This window comes from Mesoplodon densirostris, chromosome 19 (assembly GCF_025265405.1).
Source record: "Mesoplodon densirostris isolate mMesDen1 chromosome 19, mMesDen1 primary haplotype, whole genome shotgun sequence".
Lineage (NCBI taxonomy): Eukaryota > Metazoa > Chordata > Mammalia > Artiodactyla > Ziphiidae > Mesoplodon > Mesoplodon densirostris.
Genome location: NC_082679.1, coordinates 10210497 through 10236498, shown reverse-complemented (window position 1 = coordinate 10236498; position 26002 = coordinate 10210497). Strand labels below are relative to the sequence as shown.

General features: G+C 56.0%; 1 protein-coding gene across 1 annotated transcript in view; it reads left to right on the top strand.

Moving 5' to 3' along the window:
- Window positions 1-25433, top strand: part of CLPTM1 (CLPTM1 regulator of GABA type A receptor forward trafficking) — a 29407-nt gene extending 3974 nt beyond the window's left edge. Inside the window, exons 2-14 of the mRNA XM_060083783.1 lie at window positions 1824-1936; window positions 9717-9840; window positions 10715-10873; window positions 13227-13344; window positions 17601-17686; window positions 18504-18624; window positions 19215-19459; window positions 20516-20609; window positions 22768-22958; window positions 23226-23321; window positions 23630-23765; window positions 24410-24577; window positions 24784-25433. Of these exons, the coding sequence (XP_059939766.1) occupies window positions 1824-1936; window positions 9717-9840; window positions 10715-10873; window positions 13227-13344; window positions 17601-17686; window positions 18504-18624; window positions 19215-19459; window positions 20516-20609; window positions 22768-22958; window positions 23226-23321; window positions 23630-23765; window positions 24410-24577; window positions 24784-25043 (1911 nt within the window). The 3' untranslated portion in view covers window positions 25044-25433. The remainder of the gene's footprint in view (window positions 1-1823; window positions 1937-9716; window positions 9841-10714; window positions 10874-13226; window positions 13345-17600; window positions 17687-18503; window positions 18625-19214; window positions 19460-20515; window positions 20610-22767; window positions 22959-23225; window positions 23322-23629; window positions 23766-24409; window positions 24578-24783) is intronic.
- The last annotated feature ends 569 nt before the right edge of the window (window positions 25434-26002 follow it).

The following is a 26002-nucleotide window of genomic DNA, read 5'->3' as shown; positions in this document are numbered from 1 at the left end:
GTTAATTACCCCGTTTACTGTTTTGCTGGTGCCTTTCCTTCTAGACCCTGAGCTCTGGGAGGGCAGACCCCAGAGCTGGGTGGCCACCACTGATCCTGCTGCCCGGCACTGGGCCTGGTGCACAGTAGGTACTCGGGAATTACTTTTATCGACACACAAAGGAAATCTTTTCTACCCTAAACGTACTAGTATGATCACAGCCTGGCCCTTGGGTCAGAGAGGTGAAGAGCCAGAGAGGGAAGTGACACACCCAAGCTCTCACAGCCAGGGACCACGGGGCTGGTCCACAGCCCAGGTCTGTCAGACCCCAGAGCCCCACCTTTTACCACAGTGCTCGTCTGCACTTGGGAGATGAAAGGGAAGAGCTCTTGCTGGTGAAGGGGACAGGAAGTGACAAGTGACGCCTTTAACAAATGCTGGCCTCAGCTTTGTGGCAGCGTCATCTGGCTTTGGGAGCCTCTGTCCCTACTCTCGGGGGCATTTGAAGCCGACAGAAGACGTTGCAGAGGAGCGGGCTTGGGGCAGGAGTCGGGGGACTGGGGAGGCCCAGGAATGGGTGGATTGGTGGCCTGAGTGTTCAGGGCAAGTCCTTGAGGGAGGCAAGCCCTTCAGGGAACATTTGTTGATTCCCCGGGTGTTTATTGAGCCCCTGCTCTCTGCCAGCCCTGGACTGGGCAATGTTCCCACCTAACAGCCATCATGACAGTCCTGGTCCTGTCTTTTTTTTTTTTTTTTTGCGGTACGCGGGCCTCTCTCTGTTGTGGCCTCTCCCGTTGCGGAGCACAGGCTCCGGATGTGCAGGCTCAGCGGCCATGGCTCACGGGCCCAGCCGCTCCGCGGCATGTGGGATCTTCCCGAACCGGCGCACGAACCCGTGTCCCCTGCATCGGCAGGCGGACTCTCAACCACTGTGCCACCAGGGAAACCCTGGGTCTGTCTCTTAAAAGCTGGAGGGTGAGGGGACAGCTGGCGGGAGGGAAGTGGGCAAGACAGGGGAGCCAGCAGGTGCAAAGAGAGGGGCAGGAAGAACTTCCCCGTCTCGGGCCCTTCCAAGCTGACATCCTGAAATTCTCCACTTCTGAGCTTCTGTTTCTGAACGAAGATTGTTCCTTTGGGAAGCCCTGCCTGGCTCCCTGGCCCGCCCACACTCCTGTCATCGTGCTGCCATCATCCTTCCTGAGTGACCCAGACAAGTGGCTGAGGCTCCCTGAGCCCCCGTTTGCTCGGCTGCCAAATGGCGGTATTCCTAGTTCTGGCCTCACGGCGTGGTCTGTGCCGTGTACATCTCACACACCTCTGTGTGGCTCATGGTAGTGTGGCTCACGCTCTGATTGTGTTTTTCTGTGTCTGTCTCACCTGCTAGATCCAGAGCCCCTGGAGGGATGGGCCCCCCACAGGGCTGGCCACAGAGGAGGCGTCAAGAATTGTTTGCCCACGGAAGGACCTTTCAATAAACCCAAGCCTTGCAGAATCTGACACCTGCCGCCTAACCCCTTCTACCTTGTCCCCAGTAGCCATCTCCTTGCATCCATCCTGGGCTCCAGCCCCAGGGAGCATTGGCCCATCCTCAGAGTCAGACTGTCTCACCTTCTTGTCTGCACCTGCTGCTTCCCTCATTGCCGCCTCTGCGCCAGCCAACTGGTTACGATTTAGGGCTCAGCTGTGATGTCTCCTCCTCCAGGACCCCTCCCTGACCCCCAGGATGGGCCAGGAGCCCTCTCTGTGCTCAGCCCTTACTGGCCCTCAGCACCTGGTGGTGCCTACGACAGCCTTGGCGCCTCCGGATGCATCCTCCCCCCTCACCCTGGCCTCTGTCCCTGCAGGTGACTAGCAATGGCAGCATCGGGAGGGACCCGCCGGCGGAGACCCAGCCCCAGAACCCACCACCCCAGCCAGCACCCAATGCCTGGCAGGTCATCAAAGGCGTGCTGTTCAGGTGAGCAGATATAGCTTTGGTTTTGTTCATTGAAAAAAGTTCAAGTAAGAAAAGCATAAAGAGGAAGGGAGGGATAAAAAGCATAAAGAGGAAGGGACTGGCAGTCCAGTGGTTAGGACTCCATGCTTCAACTGCAGGGGGCACGGGTTCGATCCCTAGTCGGGGAACTAAGATCCCGCAAGCCATGTGGCGCAGCCAAACAAACAAACAAATTTTTTTAAAAAAGAGGAAAGGAAAGAATCACTGAGGATTACCATCATTACCATACTGCTGGAGATCCTTTTTACTTTCTCATAATTCTGGGGGCTGGAAGTCTGAGGTTAAGGTGTCAGGATGTCTGGTTTCCCCTGAGGCCTCTCTCCTTGGCTTGTAGCTGGCCGTCTTCCTGTCTTCACGTGGTCTTTCTTCTGTGTTGTCTGTGTCCTAATCGCTCCTTCCTCTATGGGCAGCAGTCAGACTGGATTAGGGCCCACCCTAAGTAATGACGTCACTTAGCCTTAGTCACCTCTTTGAAGGCCCTATCTGCACATGCAGTCACTGAGATACTGAGGGTTAGAACTGCAACACATGAATTTGGAGCAGGGCAGGACACAATTCAGCCACAACATCTGCATTACATAAAATTTAGCATTTTAACTATCTTTAAGTGCGCCGCTCAGTGTCATTAAGTATACTGACGTTGTGCAACCATCAGACCATCCGTCTCCAGAACTTCTTCATCTTCCCCAAACTGAAACTCTGTACCCATTAAACACTAACTCCTCGATTCTCCCTCCTCCCCCCAGCCCCTGGCCACCACCATTCTACATTCCGTTTCTGTGAATTTGACTGCTCTGGGTACCTCCTGTAAGTGAAGTCATACAGGCTGTGCCTTTGAGACTGGCTGGTGGTGATCCTTTCACACATGGATGCATGTGACCGTTCCCAGGTACCGGGAGCACAGGGCCTGCCCTCTGGAAGCCTGGCCTCTGAGTGGGGCCCTGGGGAGCTGCTGGGAGGGCGCAGGGCGATCTGTCTGGGTTTCTTCATCCGTGGAGCCCCTCCTTTCTCTTCCCCATGCCACTCCCTCCCCTCCCCCCGCCTCCGTGTCCAATAAGGACTTAGAATTTTCTTATATATCCGTTTCTTCTTTTCATGCTTCAAGCAGCTAGGAATAAACATTATTTTTATCTTTCCCTTCATTTTTACATAAGAGGTAGCCTATTTTACACAGTTCTACACCTTGATTCTTTTTTCATTAACACTATATGTTAGAAATCTTTCCACATCAGTACATAAGGGAGCTTCCTTCAGATAGACATTTTTAATACAGCCACAGTGCAGGCTGATTTCCTTCCTTAGGACCAGGCACCGCCAAGAATCAGTCCCGGTGGGTGCTGGAAGACCGTCTCCATCTGGAGTTCTTAGATGGGATTCAGGGTTTGTTTTCAGGGGCCTGTGAACTCTCTGAAGCGTCAAGCAGGTTGCGTGAGAATGGCCTTTTTTGAGAGCAGAGGGTAGAGCCCGTGGTTTTCAGCACATCCTCCAGCTATACCAGTGGTTACCTGGAGTGGGGGGCGGGGTGGGAGGGAAGGTTGTCGTATGTCTTTTCATACACTTAAAGTTTCCCCGTGAATGTAGAATGCCTACTTGGGGTGGGAGGGAGGATATGAAGTTGAAAAGCTTTAGGTGAGGGCCAGCCCTGGTGTCCTAGGGCAGGGCTTCCTGGTCTGGGATGCGGGGATGGAGGGCCCACGGTGAGCAGGTGTTCTTCAGGGAACTGGGATCTGGAATCCTACAGAAAGTCCAGTCCAGTCTGCCTCGTCTCACATGGAGACCCCGGAGCCCGGAGTGCGTGGGCCCCCTGCAGGCCACACGCTAAGCCGGGGCAGAGCTGCCTGTGGGTGTCCTTGCTCACACACTCTCCCTTGGCACATTTACTAAAATGGGAGCCTCCCTTGGAAATGCAGGGGTCCCCGGGAATCGCCAGTTCCAGACCTTCTCCAGCCGTGTGCATCAGGGACCTCCTGGGGTGGTGGGAAGCAGCAGATAGCTCAGCTGGGCCATGGCCCCTGAGACCCCGGACCCCGGGGCTCCATGGCTTGTACAGGCAGAGGCAAGTCCCTGTGCCTGGTGCTGCCCTTTGGCGTGGTTTGGGGCCCAGCAGGGAGGTACCCACTCACACTAGAATTCTCTTGTAGTATTTTTCCATTCTGAAGTTTTTGGTATGCCTTTTTCCTATGATGAAAATAACAATAATAGCTAACACTTCTAAAACACTTACTGTATGTACCAGGCTCCATTCTAGATGATGTATTATATCGTGTGTGTATGTACATATATCAGTGCATTTAATGCTTGTAGACAGCCCTACGAGGTAAGAAGTGTTGTTATCCCTATTTTTTTTTTCATTTATTTATTTTTGGCTGCTTCGGTTCTTTGTTGCTGTGTGTGGCTTTCTCTAGTTGCAGCGAGCGGGGACTACTCTTCATTGAGGTGCGTGGGCTTCTCATGGTGGTGGTTTCTCTTGTTGCGTAGTGCAGGCTCCAGGCGCACGGGCTTCAGTAGTTGTGGCACATGGGCTCAGTAGTTGTGGCTCACAGGCTCTAGAGCGCGGGCTCAGTAGTTAGGGCACATGGGCTTAGTTGCTCCGCGGCATGTGGGATCTTCCTGGACCAGGGTTTGAACCCGTGTCCCCTGCATTGGCAAGCGGACTCTCAACCACTGTGCCACCAGGGAAGCCCTGTTATCCCTATTTTAACTGTTGAGGCAATGGAGGCCTAGAGAGGTTAAGAGTCTTGCCTAAGGTCACCCAGTCGGGAAGTAGGAGAGCTGGGCCTCAGATCCAGATATTGCAACTTAGAGGCTGAGCACTTAACCTCTCTGCTATACAGTTGATCCTTTAACAACATGGGGATGCGGGGGGCGACCCTGTGTCTCTATGTATCACTTACAGTTAGCCCTCTGTACTAGCGATTCCTCCATATCTGGTTCCACATCCACGGATTCAACCATCCATAGATCGTGTAGTACCGTAGTATTTACTGTTGAAAAAGATTCGTATAAGTGGACCCACGCACTTCAAACCTTTGTTGTTCAAGGGTCAACTGTATTGCTTTTCACACCTGCAATCAATAAGTACTTGTCTCATTTAATAATTATAGAGCTGCATGTATCTGAGAGACCCGAATTAACACAATAGAAGTTGCCCTCTCTCTCATGTACTGTTCTGGACCTCGGCAGACCAGGATTCTGCAGTCTTCTGCATCCCAGATTCCTTCCTGCTCATTGTCCCACCATTGCTAGGTTTTGCCCTTTATCCTCATGGCCTAATATGGGTGCTGAGGATAAGACCATCACGTCCACCTTCCAGGAGGGAAGAAGAAATAAAGGAGGGATGCTCTTTCTCTTTAAGACACTTCCCCAAAGTCCAGTAAACACAGTGTTTTTACATTTTATTGGCCAGAACTTCACCATGTGTCCACACCTGGCTGTAAGGCTGGATTTTGTAGTCTTTATTCCAGGTAGCCAAGGGGTCCAGTTAAAATTTAGGAGTCTTCTTTCTGAGGGAAAAGGGAAAGATGAATATGGGGAAACAACTAGCAGTCTGCTGCAGTTTTATTGTGGGGCTTTTATTTTGTTCATTAAAAAATATTCAGGAAGAAAAGCATAAAGAAGAAAATAAAAAATCACCTGAAGGTAACCATCATTCATCATTACTGTACTGGTGGTGATCCTCTCCCATGTCGATTCACGTGCATGCTGTTTTTATTGTGCAGAATTTGTTTTAAGACAGTACTGGGTTTTGAGGCATTTGGGGGTTCTTTTGCTTACCTCTAGGTCTTCCCTATTCCCCCAAACCAAGGGAATCCATTTGAAAGTCTGATGTGTATTTTATACCTTTCTCTACTTTTATGTTGACGTAAAGGTGCATTACAAATTGTTGGGGTCGTTTTGTGTGTGTGTGTGTGGCAAAATATGTATAACCAAATGTACCATCTTAACCGTTTTTCAGTGTATAATTCTGTGGCATTAAGTACATCACATTACTGTGCCGCCATCACTGCCATCCATCTCCAGAACTTTTTCATCTTCCTCACCTGAAACTGTCCCCGTTAAACACTAACTCCCACTTCTCTTTCCCCCAGCCCAGGTTTTTGTTTCTGTTTTAACATAGTATATTACACACCAGTGGATGGCTACTCTGTACACTTTCCTTCACCTTGCCTTTCTCTTTAAACAGTGTATCCTGTAAACATCTCCACTTCGTTTACAGCTCAAAGACTGTGTATTATGTCTATTCAATTTTGTAAATTGAGAAAATGCCTCTGAATATATTTGTTTTAACTGTCATTTTGTTTCTATTTTGATTTTTTTCTCTCATGTTATTCAGAGTGGATACTTCTGAAGCTCTCTCTCAATATACATTTTGAGGGTTTTGTAACATTTTGAAACCTCCAGTGCTTCTGAGCATCTCAAATTTTGGGTTCTTTTTTCTTCTTTTTTTAAAAAAATTTTTATTGGAAAATGGTTGCTTTACAATGTTGTGTTAGCTTCCACTGCACAACAGAATGAATCAGCCGTACACATACAGATATCCCCTCCCTTTTGGATTTCCCTCCCATTTAGGTTACCACAGTGCCATTAGGTAGATTGGTTTTTGTTTCTGCTGGTTCTCACTCATAGTGTCTTGTTTCCTTGTGCGCCTGGCTTATCTTTGGCTGTGTGTTGATCATCATACTTGGAGAATTATTTATAGGAATCACGTCAGGCCTAGGATGAACCTGTTTTCCTGCAGAGAGGACTTGCTTTGCCTTTGCTGGCTGCCTGGGGCATTGTCATTCGGGGTCTCCTTGTACCAGGTTCAAGGCTCTGGCTGTGCCCACCTGGTGTGCGACTCTGAGGAGGGCTGGGCCACACCTGCTTCCCCGTGTCCTTGGCGGGGAGCCCTGTGCAGTCTTAGCTTCTCATAGAGAAGGTCTCTGGTTACCCTGTGTGGGCCCTGCTGGCGTTTTTTTGTTTTTTTTTTGTTTTTTGTTTTTTTTTCCATTGCCCTTAGAACAAAATTTACAAAAGTTCCTGCGAGGCAATGGCTACTCTCTCTCCCGCCTACTTCCACTTCCTCAGTTTCTTCGAAACCATTCGGCCCCCCCCGCCCCACGGAGAATGCTCCAGCCAGACTAACCTGCTTTCAACTTCTTGAACACACAAGTGCTTTGGGGCCTCAGGTTCTTTGGAAAGCTCTCCCCTAGTTCCTTCTCATCCCTCAGTCTCTGCTTAACTCTCCATTTTTCTAAGCCTTTCCAGACCACCCTATCTGACCAGGCCCCTGGAACCCTCTCACCTCCTCCTTTTCACGACTTTATTGCACATTCCACTATGGTATACCTGTCTGTTACCTGTTAGCCACTTTAAAGTGTAAACTTCACGAAGGCTGAAGTGATGGGTGACGCATTCAGTAACTATTAGCAAATCATCAATTTGAGCAAATGAACGAATGAATAAAACACAGTACAGACGGCACGCGTTTAGCAAGCGCCTTAAAAGGTTACCTTTAAAAAGAAGAAACTGGACCCTTAAACAGCCTGGACGGCCGAACACCTGGCACCTCTCGGTGCATTTCGGAACTGCCCGCAATCCCCCAGCCCCGGAACCTCCGCCGCTCAGCGCTCAGCACTCAGCGCCCACCCCCGCGCCCGGCCCCGCGCTCGGCCCAGGTCGCCCCCGCGCTCGCCCAATTCCCGTCTCGCCCACCTGAACGCCCCAGGACTCCGCGCCTCCCGCCCTCGGAGCTCGCTAAACTCTCCCACAGACGCGCGCGGGCAGTCCCTTACCCTGCCCCTCAACAGTCGCAGACCCGCACCACTGCTGGCGTTTTTGTTCACCCATCAAAACACCTAGCAGATGTCCTCAAACACAAAAAAGAAGCTTCCCGAAAAAAAAGGAAGAACAAGGACTTACTGTATAGCACAGGAAACTATATTCAATATCTCGTAATAACATGTAATGGAAGAGAATCCGAAAAAGAATATATATACACATTATATCATATATTATCAATAATATATATATATATAAATATGTGTATATGTAACTGAATCACATTGCTGTACACCTGAAACTGAATCTAACACAACATTGTAAATCAACCATACTTCAGTTAAAAAAAGAAGAAGCTTCCAGGGCTCCTTTACTTTTTTTTTTCCCTCAATTAATTAATTTTTGGGGCTGCGTTGGGTCTTTGTTGCTGCGCGCGGGCTTTCTCTAGTTGCAGTGAGCGGGGGCTACTCTTCGTTGCGGTGCGCAGGCTTCTCATTGCGGTGGCTTCTCGTTGCAGAGCATGGGCTCTAGGCACATGGGCTTCAGTAGTTGTGGCACGAGGGCTCAGTGGTTGTGGCTCGCGGGCTGTAGAGTACAGGCTTAGTAGTTGTGGCGCACGGGCTTAGTTGCTCCACGGCATGTGGGATCTTCCCGGACCAGGGCTCGAACCCGTGTCCCCTGCATTAGCAGGTGGATTCTTTTTTGTGTGTATGGTACGCGGGCCTCTCACTGCTGCGGCCCCTCCTGCCGCGGAGCACAGGCTCTGGACGTACAGGCTCAGCGGCCATGGCTCACGGGCCCAGCCGCTCCGTGGCATGTGGGATCCCCCCAGACCGGGGCACGAACCCGTGTCCCCCGCATCGGCAGGCGGACTCCCAACCACTGCGCCACCAGGGAAGCCCAGCAGGTGGATTCTTAACCACTGCGCCACCAGGGAAGCCCTGTAAACATATACTCTTAAAAGCACTGAAGAATGGACAAGACTGCAGACTTACCAGGCAAAAACTGAAAGGAAGATGGGAACCAAAGAAGTAAAGAAGGACTTCCCTGGTGGCACAGTGGTTAAGAATCCACCTGCCAGTGCAGGGGACATGGGTTCGAGCCCTGGTCCGGGAAGATCCCACATGCCGCGGAGCAACTAAGCCCGTGCGCCACAACTACTAAAGCCCGGGCACCTAGAGCCCGTGCTCGGCAACAAGAGAAGCCACCGCAATGAGAAACCTGCGCACCGCAACGAAGAGTAGCCCCCGCTTGCTGCAACTAGAGAAAGCCCGCGCGCAGCAACGAAGACCCAACGCAGCCAAAAATAAATAAATATAATTAATTAATTAATTAATTTAAAAAAGAATATGTTTACATATAAACTTGATTAAAAATATATAAGAAAATAGAAGAACATATAGAATATATTGCTATATCGAGATATATAATTGTAAATGTAAAACTGGTGTTAGTATATTCTTCCTATATTAATTTTTATCAAGCTTTTTCAAGTTGTTTCCAACAGGAAAGTTGGTCTGAATAACCTAGCCCAGTGTTACTAAAAATAGGGACTCACCCATTACTTACTGTTTGCTTCTGCAGTTTTCAGTTGATTTGAAGTTCTGAAATGTTGCTCTCCCTGATGTCTGTGTCTCTAAAATGCTGGGGTTCCAGGTTCTAGGGTTCTCACACTTTGGGATTCCAGGGGACTGGGATGTTAGGTTTCCTAGTTCTGAGGTTTCGAGGGTTGAAGCCCCTGCAGCCCTGTGGCCGCCAGACTCCAAGGAGTCAGTGCCAGGTGTCTGGGGTCTGTCCCTGGGCATGGCCTTTGGGGGCATCTTGTCTTCTCAGCAGCCCTACAGCTGCCTTCTCAGGGACCCTCCCTACTTGATCAGCCCCCGGGTCAGGCCCCAGCAGGCGCTGAGTCAGAAGGTCAGGCAGATCCATGCTGGAAAGAAAAGGCACGGGGACTCACTGCCTGCCCTGCTTGCCTCCCCAGGATCTTCATCATCTGGGCCATCAGCAGCTGGTTCCGCCGCGGGCCGGCCCCTCAGGACCAGGCGGGCCCTGGAGGAGCCCCACGCGTCGCCAGCCGCAACCTGTTCCCCAAAGACACTTTAATGGTAACCACTGGCTGGGAGGCCAGACCCGGGAGGCGGGTTGGGGGGAGGTGTGGGGGAGTGGCATGGACTGTTGGGACAGACGCGGTCCCTGGTCACTGTCAGGTCTGTGAACGGGTCCAGGGTTGAGAGACTCCAGGTGCATCTTCAGCCCATGAAATCTGAGTCACTCAGGTGACACTTATAAGGAACAAGTAATTCTTTTGGGTTTGTGCTGGTGTTCTTTCTGCGTAAAAGGACTTTGTTCAGGAGCGTCTGCAACAGGGGTTCTAACCTCAGTCATCTCGACTTCTCCCACCTTTGCGGTTCTCTGCAGCTCTGGGATGCCTGATTTCATGGAATTCTGGCCATCAGGGTGACCACCACTCAGCTGTTCTTTATCAGTGGGCCTTCTGAGCTCTGGACAGAGATGGCCACGGGGACTTGGGGAAGGAGGGAGTTCTGAGGCCAGCTCCCCAGTTCCCCTCGGTTCTCAGTAGCCGGCTGACACTCCTGCACATCTTGACTGTGCTTTATCCATAAGCCCGAGGACCTCTGACCAAGAAGCCCATGAGAGGCTGAGAGGGAAGATGATTCAGGGAGGTCCGGATCCTTTCTAACCCCAAATTCTAATTGGCAGGCTGGCCATTGTTTCATGGTTTTTTGCTGTTAGACATCACAGACTCAGGCCAGGACAGACGTGGTGGGGGTCTTAGGAAAGAGAAAGTTTATTCCTCTAGCTGCTGCTCTCCTCTCCACTAACTACGCCCCGCCCCCGCAGGTTGTTCGTATTAGTGGGCTCCTGCTGCCACAGCTCTTCATCCGCTCTTTATCTGTCAGCCTCCAGAGGGTCCTATAAGCAGCCCTAACTAAGCTCCCCCACTTCCCCTCCCAACAGAACCTGCACGTGTACATCTCAGAGCACGAGCACTTTACAGACTTTAATGCCACATCAGCGCTCTTCTGGGAGCAGCATGACCTTGTGTATGGCGACTGGACTAGTGGCGAGAACTCAGACGGCTGCTACGAGCACTTTGCTGAGCTCGACATTCCACAGGTGGGGACAGCTTCTGGTTTCTGGCCCCAAGGCTGCTCGGCTAGCACTAAGGGCATTTCCTTGAACCAACTCCCAGTCCTGCAATCGGGAGTCCAGGTTCCAAGCCTGACTCTACTCTCAGTTCACATGCTTTGTGACCACAGGCAGGTCCCTGAGGTCTCTGGGCCTTGTCTTCCCCACCTCTCCATGTGGATGGAGTTGGAATTGGCGTAGGATTCTCCCAGCTACTTTCAGGGTTGTGTAAATCTGTGGTATAAACCAGTGAAAGATTAGTAATCATCCCTGGGGGTGTCCAGTCAGCCAGCCTGGTTTGAAAATAATAGTTAATGTTGATTAAGTGCTTACTATGTACAGGGCACCAGCCTAGGCTGAGTGGTGGGAACTGTTATTTCCATTTGACTGATGAGGAAACTAAGGTACAGAGAAGCCCCACCCAAGGTCACATAGCCAGTGTTAACTGAACTGAACTCAGGCTGTCTGGCTGTGGACTCTGGCAGCCCCAGTTCAAATCCTGCCTCCTCCAGGGAGCTCTCTCTGACACTCAAGACTCAGCCAGCACCCTCTCTGGGCTCCCCAACCCAAGCTGTGCCAGCTCTGGGGGGTTGTCACTACCTGAATATGGATCTGTTTTCCCCATGGGACCATCTTGGTCACAGCTCTGTCCCCAGCTCTGCCCAGCAGAGGACTGGGTGCAGAATCAGTGGCTGTTGAATAATCAATGAATTTGATGAATCTGTGAATGTAGACATCTCTTTGGGGCTGCTATCTCATCCCTTTCTCCCCATCAAGTCTTCTCCTCAGCCTCCTGGGGAGGAGGGAGCATCTCTGCTCTGTCTGGCTCTGTCTAGGTCTGTTCGGGTAGCTGGAAGCAGTGGGTGGATGCGTTCTTTCTGAGGCAGGTAGGAGAGCCCGTGCTGAGAGGTGGCTCCCACTGAGACTTCACGTCCAGCCCCCAGACCCCAACCCCAGAACTGAGGAAGACTGAGGGGCAGTAAGCCAGGCGGTGAGAGAAGCTTCCAAGGACTTGGTGCTAACCCTCCTTCCCAGCTCTGTGATGGGAGAGTGTCTAAGTTGTACTTGATTTTAATTTATGGAGGTGACTGAGCAGCGACACAGGCCAATGCCATTGGAAGAAGAATTTACTACTTACATTTCCCAAGAGGAGGGGGCCCACCACACTACGCAGGGCCACATGGGGAAGCACCAGGTTTGGACAGGAGCAGAAGGGGCAAGGGGAGGCCTAGGCCGAAGCCTTTATTGAGGTTTCCGCAGGAAAGGCAGGGCAGGTGGGGAAACACCTTAGGACTGGCCTGCTTGGTTGACGTGCGGGCTCTGGGCTAGAGGGGTGGTCTGTAGTTGTCTGGTACCTGCCCTGAGTGATTCAGTGCGGCCTGGTGTGTGAGAGTCAGCTAAAGGGGGTGGCTGGGGTGTGGACTTGGGTTTGCTGGTTTGCATTTTAAAGGTATGTTCAAAGGCAGGCGAGTTGTTTATTATTTCCAGGAATCAGCTAGCCCTGGGAGGGGCGGTCTCTTCCCTGCCAGATGTGAAAACAGCATGAAATATAAAAACACGGTTGACACAGAGGTGGACTTAAAAGGCAGGGAAGTGAGGACACAGCGTGGCCAGGTGAATCCCAGCTTAATACGAAGGTCAGACAGGCTGCCGTGCGGCCTCGGCCACCCACCCTGCGCCTCAGGCAGGCGGCCGCCCCACTTCAGTTTCCTCATCTGGGTGGGTGTGGCAGGGGGGTGAGAATAGTAGGTGAAAGGCCCGGGCAGAGAGGTAGGACACAGACGGTGAGAGGCAGGGCCACGGGAGAGCCCACAGACTGGGTTCGGATCCACTTACTCGCTGCATGTAGCCTCTCTGTGTGAGCCCCAGTCACCGCATCTGGAAAATGGGATAATAACATGACCCAGTGCCCAAGGTTTACGTGAGTTATACGGATGTGAACTCACTGGATTGGGCAGTTGCCATTTGAAGTGCCAGAGTGGTATCTGGCCTTCGTTGTTTTGCCGTTTAATGAATTAAGGCTGCTGATGTTTGTTGAGCTCCTGTTCTGTGCTTGAGTGACCGTGCTCAGTGCTCTCAGATGATCCTTACAGCCCTGCTGTGCCCCCAGTACTGATGATCTGCATCCTGCAGGTGGGCCCTGAGGCGAAGCCTGAGGCCACGCAGCCATTGTGTGCTAGAGCCTGGTTTTGAATTTGAGCCTAACTCCAGGGTCTGGCCCCTAACCACTTAACTACACTGCCCACCCCGAACACTCAGTAGACGGGGGTGAGGAAGCCGTGGGGGGCGGGTGTCCATGAGGGGCTTCACTGTTCCTTGTCCCCGTCGGACCGCCTTGCAGAGCGTCCAGCAGAACGGCTCCATCTATATCCACGTCTACTTCACCAAGAGCGGCTTCCACCCAGACCCCAGGCAGAAGGCGCTGTACCGCCGGCTCGCCACGGTCCACATGTCTCGGAGTAAGTCCCTCTCCGTCCTGGGGCCCCTGTGGTGCCGCGGGCCTGGACTCCCAGGTCCACGAGGGCAGGCAGGAACCCTGTGCTCAGGGAGGCTGGGGTTGGTGGCCGGGCTCGAACCCTACGTACCCTGCATGCCTCTGGACACCCGTGGGCAGGCAGGAGAGGAATCGGCTTAGAAAGAGCAGGTGGAGAAAGGGACTTCCGAGAAGAGGAAGGGCGAGGCCGGCGTGTGCACAGTACCGGGCCTGGTAGAGCAGACACTCCAGAATAGGCAGTGAGAGAAAGATGGCTAGATTAAATGAGCACAGGGAGACTGGGGGCCCTTTGCCATTAGTTGCATCTGGTGTGCTCTCCGTGACTGCATCTGTGTCGGCCGCTCCTGGAATGGGTGCTGCACAGTGACCGCCCTGGGGGCTCCTGCGGGGCCGGGCGAGGCTCCCAGGCTGCAGGTTTGAATGCATCCTGCATGGCTGCGCTGGGAGCCTCCTCCCCCGCACCTCTGAGTAGGGCCTCCCTTGACGAGGCAAGCTGGTGAGGGCCACGACAGGCCCCGTTCTCACCTCGCTGGCCACCCTCCTGGTGCCCCTCTGAGAATCCTGATTGGGTGAGCAAACCGCAGGACTACCGGTGACCCCAAGAAGCCCTGGGTCAGAACTGTGGCCATTTGGGACTTCCGACATGGCCTCATTTTGAAACAGATTCTCTCTGCCCAGGGCATCTTCTTTAAAAAAAATTTTTTTTAAATCTCTTGTTATAAGTACACGGTTTAAAATTCAAGCAATTTAACCAGACAGCGACACTCATCTGTCTCTGCTCTCCCCCTCTCGTGTTCCCCTAGTTTCCACTCCCTGCAGGCAACTGCTTTAGCTGTTTCTGCTACTTAATCTCCAAGGCTCCCAATAATAAGATGATAATGCAATTCCTTGGTTTTTCAGTTTTGACATTATATCTTGACTTCCTACTCTGGAAGAGGAAATCTCAACTCAGGAACATAATTTGATTAGATTCCTCTTCAGCATTCAAATGGTTTTGAGTATGTGGCTCTTCTTCCCACCTGAACCATACAGCGTGTGTACTTTATTTTTCCTTTCCTGTCCAACATCTCCTTTTCCATGAGGTTAATCATTGTTGGCATTTTTTTGCCTGCCCTTTGTGTCTTTTGTCCTTGAGTCCACTGTCTCCTGATCGGCAGTTGTGAGACTCTCGCTGCACCTCAGTTTCAGCAGATCTAGAGAACAGACAGCCCCCCACACCCCCCTCCCCAAAGCCCCCCGTTCCCTTCATGTGAATTTTGCGTGCCCCACCTCACTTTGATTCTGCTGCGCCTGAGGACTTGGCTAAGATCCCTCTGGCTGTTTTGTGTGGCGCAGCGACAGATGTACTTTAATTTGCATGGGTTAGGTCTTTTCCTACCTCTTCTGGTATAAAAATAACCCAAAGGATGAGATTTTTTTTTGTGACCATCTACACTGGATGAAACAAAACTCTAGTGACCGTATGTCAGTACCCAAAGCTGATTTGGAAAAGTCCCCCAGGTGTGCTAGGCGCTGTTCTAAGCAAGTATGTCTGTGGACCGTGCTCTGTAGGGCGTTCCGCCCGGCTGGCTGGCTGGCTTCCGTGGAGCACATCTGCGAAGATGCGGGCAGAGGCGGGCTGAGGGGGTGTGGCCTGCAGGGGCCATCCCCACGGAGGTGTCCCCGAAAGTCTGGGTTACATATGCCTGACGCTTCAGAGGTTGCTTTGAATGTGACCCAGGTGGGCGGCTGCTCGCTTGCGTCCCAGTTACACCGATCAGCCATGCTCAATGCCAGCATCTTTTGTGGTTTCGTCTCTGGTGAATGTGATCCGTGTCACTGTGTGGTGAGGTCGTGTTCGTGGTCAGTGTGACAGATGGTGGTGTGGTCTGCAAAATAGAATCTGCAGCCTGTGGACCTGAGAAACCACCAGGATCCCCCAGGCTTGCCTCACACCTGGGCCCCCTTAGGGCAGGGGCTTGAAGGGACACGGAGCTGGCCACCAGCCCACTCCAGGGCACAGGGCGAGAGTGTGGGATCGGAAGAGCCCCCTCCTCCCTTCCCCAAAGGGCCAGTGATCAGCACTCTAGCACAGTACTGTCCCAGAGGGATACAGTGCCTGCCACAGAAGGCATTGGAAGTTTTCTAAGTGGCCACGTTAAAAAAAAAAAAAAAGGCCGTAAAATGAATGTTAGTAATTTATTGAGGTCAACGTGTTGTCATTTCAGCATGTAATCAGTATAAAAAAATTAACGAGGTATTTTCACTCTTCTTTTTCCTGCACTAAGGTTCAAATTCCAGTGTGTGTTTTGCACTCACAGCACATTTCAGTTTCAACCAGCCACATTGTCAGTGCTCAGGGTATAGTTTAACTCCAAGAAAAGGGGGCTTCTTCCTCCCTACGGAAGCCAGGTCCATCTCATATCATAACCCCATCTGGATGCCACCAAGTTGCAGAACGTTCTCCACCTGAGCCAAAGCCTCTCGCCTCTGGGGCTGGCCAGGCACGGTTCCTCCCTTCCCTGGACAGCCTCTCATGGGTGTGGAAGACAGCAGTGCGGAGCATGTCCCCGGGGAATTTATTCTCCAGGATGCCCACCCTTGGGTGTTTACTGCTTTCCCCTGACGTGGGAGCAAGGTCTCAAATGCGTTAATTGTGATAGAAGTGATGGGATGGGGATGATATTCTTGGGAACCGAAAGAGCGGCTGGCCCCCGGGCTGAAACCCTGAGTCAGTTCCCAGAAGTGGTTTTGAACTTGAGCTCGTCCATAGAATCCAGAAGCCCCTGGTCCTGAGTGGGTGGGAGGGATCTGGGCCCTGTGGCGTGTGTCATTGTGACATGCAGGGGTGCTCTGCTGGCTGGGCTCTGTAGAGCAGAGAGCCACTTCGCAGTGGTCCTGCCCAGAAGAGGCGAGGCTTTAATCCCCGTTCTCCAGCGGGGGGTACTGAGGCCCAGGGAGGTGATGTAGCTCACCAACGTCCTTCAGTTCACGGGAGACAGAGCCAGGACTTGACCCCAGGGCCCCCGCTCTTGGCCAGCTCCCTCTTCCATTTCCCCATCTCTCCCTAGCACCTGGGGGCAGGATGGAGAAGTCACAGGAGGGACAGGCCATGTGTTGTCCCAGCATAAGGAGGAGCTGAAGAGCTACCCAGACCCGGGTGGAGGCGGGGAGACAGAGCACGACAAGCACCAGCCCTGTCCTCCTGGCGTGTCTTGGCAGGGTTTGGGGCAGGGCAGCAGGGAGCCCGTGGCTGACCTGGCCTCTGCAAGGGGAAGTGAGGTCCACTCCTGCCCGGGGATTCACAGCCCCGAAGTATTTCTCACGTTGGCGGCTCTGGGCCTTCTCCGGCCCTGTCTCGGCCCACCTGTTTGTATTTATCGATGCTGCTGTTCGTCCCTGAGTGGGGGGGATAAACGGGCCCTGCCCGACCTGGGGTTTGCAGACTGGTTGAGGGGACAGACAGCAAACAATTAAACCCGTGGGCAGGTGAACCAGTGGGTCGTGATGAACTGTGGTGGAGGAAACAGAAGTGGCAAGGAGCACGCCCGGGCTCCGGAGCCGCCTTCAGTGGAGTGGGCGGAAGGGACATTTAACCAGGGGCTGGAAGGGGGAGAAGGAGCCAACCGGGAAGACTCCAGCCACGCTGGATCCCTGCCGGGGAGGCGCAGCAGCATGTCTGCAGGCCCAGGGTCGGCGCATTTGAGGAGGAAGGGGTGCGCAAGGATGAGAGGTGGCGAGGGCTGAGGTTGGTGGCGCCTGGTGAGCATGTCAGGGGCCCTGCCCGGGGCAGCGGGAGCTGTCTAGGATTCTGAGGCAGTGGGATGACTCGATCAGTTAGTTACTTGGATCTTAGGGGCAAGAGTGGCCACTGGGAGGCCAGTGAGGAGGTGACTGCGGTCATCCAGGAGGGGGTGCCGTGGCCGGCCTGGGGTGGGGCTCTGGAGGTGGGAGGCATGTGCCGGAGGGGACATTCACCCGGGGTGGGCTGATGGAACAGACGCATCAAATCCTGGAGGAGGAGACTCCTGGGGCAATTTGGTGGATGCCGGTGTCGCTGTAAAGATGGGGAGCCTGGGGCCGGGGTGAGATTGGAGAAGGCAGTGCGGGCTTTCTGGTTGCTGTTATCGTCGGTTGGCGGGTGGAAGAGTGGGAGCCGGGAACCGGATGGGCAGAGGCCTGGGTCCTGCGGGTGCCAGCAGGTCTCACACCCACCCCCTTTCCCTGCCTCCTCGCCCTCAGTGATCAACAAATACAAGCGCCGGCGGTTTCAGAAAACCAAGAACCTGTTGACGGGAGAGACGGAAGCTGACCCAGAAATGATCAAGGTAGACATGAGCAGAGCCGTCGAGTTCTGGGGGTGCCGCCCGGCCCGTCCCCAGCCCAGCAGCCAGACCACGGGGGTTGTCTTCTGACACCACCACTGAGCCGCTGGCAGCCAGGGGCTTTCACCTCTCTGAGCCTCAGTTTCCCTCCCTGGAAACTGGGTTAGAACGTAGAGCTAGCTCTCAGGGAGTGGGGGCGTTGCCGCGAGGTTACAGCTGACCTTTGGCAGTGGCAGGGCGGGTGCTCTGTGCACTGTACACGCACCCGCTTGGAAGCCTCGTGCCAGCCCTGTTGGGTGGGTCCCGTCACAAGGAGACTTACACGAAGCATCACAGCCAGGAAGTGGCAGGGCTGGGATTCACACCCAAGCAGCCGGACCCCAGAGCCCGGGCTCGGCCCGGCACAGATGAGGTACCCGCTAACGTGGCTCCAGAAGGAATACTCCCGGTTAATCCGGGGACGTTAACCCGTGGTAGCACCAAGAGTCTTCCTCTCTCCACGAGGTGGTTCCAGGCGGGAGGGCGGCCCCTGAGTATGGACCCATGCGGGTCCCACACTTGTGCGGTCGTTGAGGCTGCACTTTGCAGCCTGGTGCGCCGTCCCATCCAGATGGGCAGGCCTGGGTTTTCTGCTCCGTCAGGTGGCTGGGGGCAGCCGGGGCAGTGGGGTCTAGAGGCTGGCGCGGGGACTGGCCAGGGTGAGCCCTTGGCCAGCGGTCGCTGTGGTGGTTGCCCTTCCGCTGTTGCGACTGTCACGGGAGTCCTCGGGAGGAAGCGAGCAGGTGCCTCTGAGAACCCACCCCCCCCCGTCTCCCCTCAGAGGGCCGAGGATTACGGGCCTGTGGAGGTGATCTCCCACTGGCACCCCAACATCACCATCAACATTGTGGACGACCACACGCCGTGGGTGAAGGGCAGCGTGCCTCCGCCCCTGGACCAGTGTGAGCCCCCGGCCGCCCATGCGCGCTTCTGACCAGGCCATTGTCTTGTCTCCTGGCCCCACCCCCAGCCCGAGATCTCTGACTAGGTCTCCACCCTCCCAAGCTTCCGGCCCCGCCCCTCTAGACACTCCCCTTTCTCTCCCTCCCACACCCCCTGGTGACCCCAGCCCTGACCACCTTGTGTCCAAACTGGTCACATCCAGCCATGAGCTCTTCTCGGAAAAGGTGCATCCGTTGCCAGCCTTGGAACTTGGGGAAGCATCACTTAGGAACCCAGGTTTCTGACTTCTTTCACTAAAGCCTGCCGAGAGGAGAGCCTCGGGGCAGCCACAGTCTGGCGCTGAGCTGCAGCTGTCCCCTTCAGCCAGGGCCTACCCAGCCCTCCCTAGCCTGCCTTCTCCCTGACTCCTTGGCACAGCCCAGAAATATTCCCTGTGCCCCAGTCTCTGTCCCGGGGGCCCCACTGGGTCCCTGCAAACACCCGAATTTGACACCTTTGTCCTCGGAGGCTGAGGGGTCTCCCCACCCCCGTGGGTGCCTGTGGCCTCTGGTCCAAGCTGGGCGGTAACCCCTGCCCTGTGTGCCTGCAGATGTGAAGTTTGATGCCGTGAGCGGCGACTACTACCCGATCATCTACTTCAACGACTACTGGAACCTGCAGAAGGATTACTACCCCATCAACGAGAGCCTGGCCAGCCTGCCCCTCCGCGTCTCCTTCTGCCCGCTCTCGCTCTGGCGCTGGCAGCTCTACGCCGCCCAGAGCACCAAGTCGCCCTGGAACTTCCTGGGCGACGAGCTGTACGAGCAGTCAGATGAGGAGCAGGACTCGGTGAAGGTGTGGGGGGTGGCGGGAGGTTCCCAGCCCCTTCCTGGGTGGCAGGAGGGGAAGGGGAAGTGGGCCAGGCTGCCGGCCTGGGGACTGCGAGCTCATGCTCCCCTGCCCACAGTTTCACAACCTCCCAGCCACCCTCCCTGCACTGGGCAGGAAACAGGCACTGGGCCCTCTGGCTCTGGCTGACTCTGGGGGTCCTGCCTCTGAGGCTTCCATGGTCCTCCTCTTTTTTTTTTTTAATTTATTTATTTTTGGCTGCGTTGGGTCTTCACTGCTTCTCACGGACTTTTTCTAGTTGTGACCGGGGGCTACTCTTCGTTGCGGTGCGCGGCCTCTGTAGTTGTGGCTCACGGGCTCTAGAGCGCAGGCTCAGTAGTTGTGGCGCACGGGCTTAGTTGCTCCACGGCATGTGGGATCTTCCCGGACCAGGACTCGAACCCGTGTCCCCTGCATTGGCAGGCAGATTCTTAACCACTGCACCACCAGGGAAGTCCCCATGGTCCTCCTTGTCACGGCTTTTCTGTTTGCAAGGCCCGGCCCTCCAGGTCAGGATCTACCCCTCCCTGCTTCTTCGGCCCCATGTTCTGCCTCCCTGACTTTGGGCTCTGACTCCATGTGTCTGCTCCCTCTCACTGTGTCCTTGAATATCATTCTTCTCTGCCTGTGTCTGTCTTGTTGAGCCTGGTCTGTGCTTGCCTGGGGCTGTCTTTGGTGTTGGGTTTCTGTCCCTGGCGCCGACAGTCCCTTCATCTCTCTCAGTTATTTCTCTGCCTACCCCCATTACTGTCTCCCCATCTCTCCTGTCTCCATCTTTCTCCCTCCCTCTTCTCGCATCCCTTGCCCACCTCTCTGTGCCCATCTGCCCATCTCTGACCTGCTCTCCTCCCGGCCAGCACCACACCCTGCTGGGAAGCCCTGGGGTCAGGTCTGGGGAATATCAGCAGGTTCTTCCGGGGCCCAGAGCAAGGAGAGATGGGTCGGCTGATGAAGGCACTGCAGCGGTCAGCCCCCGGCCCGGGCACGGCAGCGCTCACAGCATCTCCCCCACTCCCACGCCAGGTTGCCCTCCTGGAGACCAACCCCTACCTGCTGGCACTCACCATCATCGTGTCCATTGTCCACAGTGTCTTTGAGTTCCTGGCCTTCAAGAACGGTAAGGGTGGGACCCGGGGCCCTGTGAGAGGCCGTGGGGGACTGGGGACGAGGGGGGGCGTGGTGGGAGGATAGGGCCTGCTCCCTCCCTCTTCCTCTTGGGCCCTCCCCCTACCTGGGGCCTGTCAGCCCCACTCTCTAGAGGCCTGGTGAGCAGCCGCCAGCTCCCAGCCCAGAAACTCCCATCTACCGGGCGTGGCGCTGGGGGAGGGGCTGGGCCTGGTGTTCTGGCAAAGGCCAGGACAGCGCCGCCAGGAAGCAGGGCCGGGGAACTCCAAGGCCGGGAGCAGGGAAGCCCCAGAGCTGCTTCTGCCGCCCTGCCCTGCAGGCTGCCTTTTGGGGAAGACCCGTTGGGTTGAGTGGACGGGGCCCACCTGAGTGGGAAAGTGACAGCCCTGTCCCAGAGGGCCCCGAGGTTCCAAAGGCCAACAGTGGTGATGGCCAGCATTTGAGGGGGACCAGCCACGTGCCAGGCCCGGTTGGAGCGCCCTCCAGTGAGCGCATTGAGCCCTGCAGCCACAGCCCCATGAGGAAGCGTCGTTATCCCCAGGATCATAGCAAGGACCCGGAGGCCTGGGGAGGTTGGTTACTTGCCCACAGTCACATGGCTCCCAAGTGGCAAGGCCAGAATTTAGATCCAGGCAGCCTTCCAGCTCCCACCTCATGCTCCAGGCCCTGCTGGCCACTTCTTCCTTCCCTGGAGAACCCCGGTCTGAAGGAGGCCTGCTGCTCTGCAGCTTCTGGAAGTGGCAGTAGTGATGGGTATTATTATTAAGAGGACATTACCATGATTGAGTTACCTTCTGGAAAATTACGACATCAAAGCCGAACAGTAAGTGGTGCTCCCCAGTAGGGAGGCGTCTGTTAGCCGTGGTGCGTGGAGCCCTGGCGTGGGCGCGTGCTTGCAAACGCTCTTGCTGACTGCAAGCTGGGTCCCCTAGGGTCCCTTTTTTCCTAATGACAGATGAAGGCACAGAGGGGATGGTTACTTGCTCAGGGTCACAGAGCAAGGGCATGGGCCCTGGGCGAGCCCGGCCTTACACCCCGTGCTTGCTGCCTCTCTGGTCTGAGGCACAGCTCGGATCCACCCACCCCCACCAGAACCCTGTCTTCAGATGCATTCTTCCCAGTTAGGATTGGGGGGTGGTCCTGTGAGTGTCCCCTTCATATCTCCTCAGGGTCTGATGGTTTGAAGGGAGAGGTGTAAGCCTGCCGGGTGTGCTGGAGCTCTGGAATCAGAGTCAGAGCCGGGGGGGTTGGCCAGCACCCGGGTCTCACCCCTATGTGACCTCGGGCACGGCTTCTCACCTGGAAGACAGGCATCGTGCTGGGTCGGCCTGCTGTGGCAGCAGGTGTTGGACACACAGTCCAGGCAGAGTCCAGTGGTGCCATTTTCCTCGTCTGGCCGATGGGAAGACCAGGGCTGGGAGAGGGGCTGAGCTGGGCCCTGCGGGGGTTGGCGGGGGCCCGGGAGAGTAGTACTGGAAGAAGCTTTGGTTGGATAGCAGAGCCCATGGCCCCTGTGCATGTCCTGAGCGTGTCTGTGGGCCAGTTCCTTTTTTTTTTGGCCACACCTCGTGGCATGCGGGATCTTAGTGCCCTGACCAGGGATTAAACCCACGCCCACTGCAGTGGAAGCGCAGAGTCTTAACCGCTGGACCGCCAGGGAATGTGGGCTGGTTCCTTCACAGGTTCGGGGTGGTGGGCTGGAAGAGGCGGTCTTGAAGTGCATGTCCCAGACCTTCCCACCCAGCGGAGGCGCCACGGCGGACAGTTCAGGTCTGTTGTCACGCAGACCCGGCTTCCATGCAGATTCTGCCAGGTCAGGCTGTGTGGCCTTAGGGATGTGGCACTTAGTGATTGGGGAGCACCGGCACATGGCAGCAGTCACCGCCACCGTCACTGCCAGTCAAGGGACCGACCGCACCCTGGGGGGCAGGGTGTGTCCAGTGTGAGACTGCAGAGATCCTGCCTGCCTGGGGCTCCGGCTGGCGCCTGTGGAGCAGACTCTCACCGCAAGGGGGAGTAGCGTGCATCCTCCTCCCGTGGCAGACCCAGCGCCGCCCCAGGGGTGTGAGGAGGACGGGGCTTGAGGGAGCTGCGGGTGGGACTTGGGGGCTCCTCACCCTCCTGGCTTCCTCCCCAACTCCTGTGCACAGATATCCAGTTCTGGAACAGCCGGCAGTCCCTGGAGGGCCTGTCCGTGCGCTCCGTCTTCTTTGGCGTCTTCCAGTCTTTCGTGGTCCTCCTCTATATCCTGGACAACGAGACCAACTTCGTGGTCCAGGTCAGCGTCTTCATCGGGGTCCTCATCGACCTCTGGAAGATCACCAAGGTCATGGATGTCCGGGTAAGGCCAGGCTGCCATGCTGTTTCAGAAGCTGCCAGGGGTTGGGAGCGGGGTCGTGCGGCCCAGCCAGACCCTGGAGCTGGCCCCTAGGGGATTCCCAACGCCTGCCACACTCCCAAGACCAAGGGGATTTTTGCACCAGGGGATTTTTCGGGTCACACGTGGGGCAGGGGAACTGGGAACGGTGGGGAAGGGCGGGAGCTGGAACTGGCTTGGGGGACAGGAGCCAGCGTGGCAGCTGACTGCAACCTTCCTCCCTGTCCGCAGCTGGACCGGGAGCACAAGGTGGCAGGACTCTTCCCCCGCCCAACCTTCAAAGACAAGTCAACATACGTTGAGTCTTCGACCAAAGTGTATGACGACGTGAGTGTGTCCCTCACAGTGGGCCCCAGGGAGGGTCTCCAGGTACCCACACGCTCCTGGGGGCCCAGGACACGGGCTAGGATGTCTGCCTGTCGGCTGACAGGCCCATGCTTCATGACTTGCATCGTACCCTCTAGTGTCCCCTGCCTGCCACATGTACTTCCTGGCCGAGTCCAGAGTTCCCAGGGTCACCTGGAAATTCCCCCGGGCTGGCCTGCCAGACCAGGTGTGGGTGTGTGAGGGCGGGGAGCAGGGGTGCCAGGTGGGGCCCAAGGAGCTGGGTCCCAGGCCCACCCTGTGCCCCACAGATGGCGTTCCGGTACCTGTCTTGGATCCTCTTTCCACTCCTGGGCTGCTATGCCGTCTACAGCCTCCTGTACCTGGAGCACAAGGGCTGGTACTCCTGGGTGCTCAGCATGCTCTATGGCTTCCTGCTGACCTTCGGTGAGCAGGCCCTCACTGTACGCGGCCCCCGCAGTCAGGGCAGGCGTCCAGCAGCAGTCCTCAGCCCCGTGCTGGGCCGTGCTGGGCCTCAGCAGTGAGCGAGTCAGCCTGGCCCCACCCTCCCGGCACTTGGGGTCCAGTGCGGGAGACAGACCTGTCTCCAGACAGGGACACTTCAGGGTGAGCAGGGGTGGCACGTGGACAGCCTCAGAGAGGTGCCCGGTCTGGTCTGGGGGTCAGGGAGGGCTTCCGGGAAGCCTTGGACAGTGCATTTCAGTCCTCATCCTCAGGGGAACAGACAGAGTAAACAAGCAGACAGATGAGCTACAGCAGGTGATGAGTGCTGTGAGGGGACCAGAGAGAGAGGGCCGTGGAGGCTGGTCAGGTGTCCCTCTCCGAGGAGATGATATGTAAACTGAGGCCTGAAAGGTGCCAAGGAAGGAGCCGTGCAGAGATCTGTCAGAAGGCAGAGCAAGTCCGAAGGCTCTGAGGTAGGATGTGCCTGGGGTGTTGGAAGCAGCACGGGGGCCAGTGTGGCTGGAACAGAGTGAGTGGAGGGACAGAGGCCAGAGATGCAGTCAAAGAGGTGGAGGGTCAGGACGCCCCTTCCTCTGCTCACGGATGTCGCTTCCTCCCTGCCGCAGGCTTTATCACCATGACCCCCCAGCTCTTCATCAACTACAAGCTCAAGTCCGTGGCGCACCTGCCCTGGCGCATGCTCACCTACAAGGCCCTCAACACCTTCATTGATGACCTGTTCGCCTTTGTCATCAAGATGCCTGTTATGTACCGGATCGGCTGCCTGCGGGACGGTGAGGCCCAGTGGGCAGGTGGGTGGGCTGGCCGGCAGGCTCCCACCAGAGCTGGGCACGGGCAGGGCCCTGGTCTGAGGGAGGCGCACCGGCCTCGGCCTGGGGGCTCAGCCCACTCTTTGCAGGACCCCCCCCGCCCCGAGCCCGACAGTGAGCCGGGTGGGCCCAGCCCCTTCCCCTCACGTGCCCCCTCACCCCACCCCCAGATGTGGTCTTCTTCATCTACCTCTACCAACGGTGGATCTACCGCGTCGACCCCACACGGGTGAACGAGTTTGGCATGAGTGGCGAGGCCCCGACAGCAGCAGGGGCCCTCCCGCCGGCCCCCGCCGCCACCACGACCACCACCGCCGCCCGGGAGGAGGCCTCCACACCCCCGCCCACCAGGCCCACCCAGGGGGCCAGCTCTGACAGCGAGCCCCAGGAAGCCCCTCCAAAGCCAGCAGAGGACAAAAAAAGGGATTAGCCGCTCCTGGTGACCCCCACCCCCGCCGCCCCGGCCCCCTCGCCTCCCCTCCTGGTCGCCCCTTCCCTGGACAGATCGGGCCGGGGCCTGGCGTGTGGTGTGGGGGCCAGGGCGCGTCGTTTGTGGAGGCGCCGTCTGTCTGTCTGTCCCTCCGTGTTACCAGCCATCTCGCCCCGCCAGCCCAACACCATCGGGAATCATGGTGAAGCTGACATGGCACTGCCGAGGGGGTGGGCCAGGCGGGGCAGGGGCCGGGGCCCTCTGTGGGACACCCACGGCCGTCCGTCATCTTGTCCCTCGATCCCCCACCACTCCCTCCTCCCAGACCGCCGCCCTTTAACACAGTCTGGATTTAATAAATTCATATGGGTGTTTAACTTAAACTCTCAACAGAGCCCTCCGTCTTGTGCCTTCCTTCCCCTGCCACCTTGGAGAGCAGGTGGGGGTGTCTCTCCTGAGTCTGGCAGGGAGACCTGTAGGATGCCGGACATGCTAAACGGGACAGTGACCCTCTGGGCCAGACCTCTTTCTTCTCCTTCTCCCCCTCCCAGGAGCCCTCTGAGGGGGCTTCCGTAACCGTCCCCATTTCACAGATTGGGAAGCTGCTCGCCACGACCTCACCGCACCAGTGCTCTTAACCACGAGGCCCGCTGAGGCGCGGCGCCTCGCCTGAGCCACTGATTATCTCCTGGCTTCACACAGCCCGGCAGGGCAGGAGCATCTACCCACCACTGATACAGTCCCATGAACCTGCCTTGTTCAGCAGTCCTGGGACCCTGGCTGCCTGACGTTGCTTCTCTGGGCTTATGAGCTCATCTCCAGGGGACCCTGGGAGTGAATCCTGGCTCAGAGTGGTGCCCAGCTGTAGCGGCCATAGCTATTGGGGTGCCATCATCACCCCCAGGGCTGCCTGTGCCAAGGACCCAGCCAGACTCTTAGTATGTGGTGCGTATGCCTTC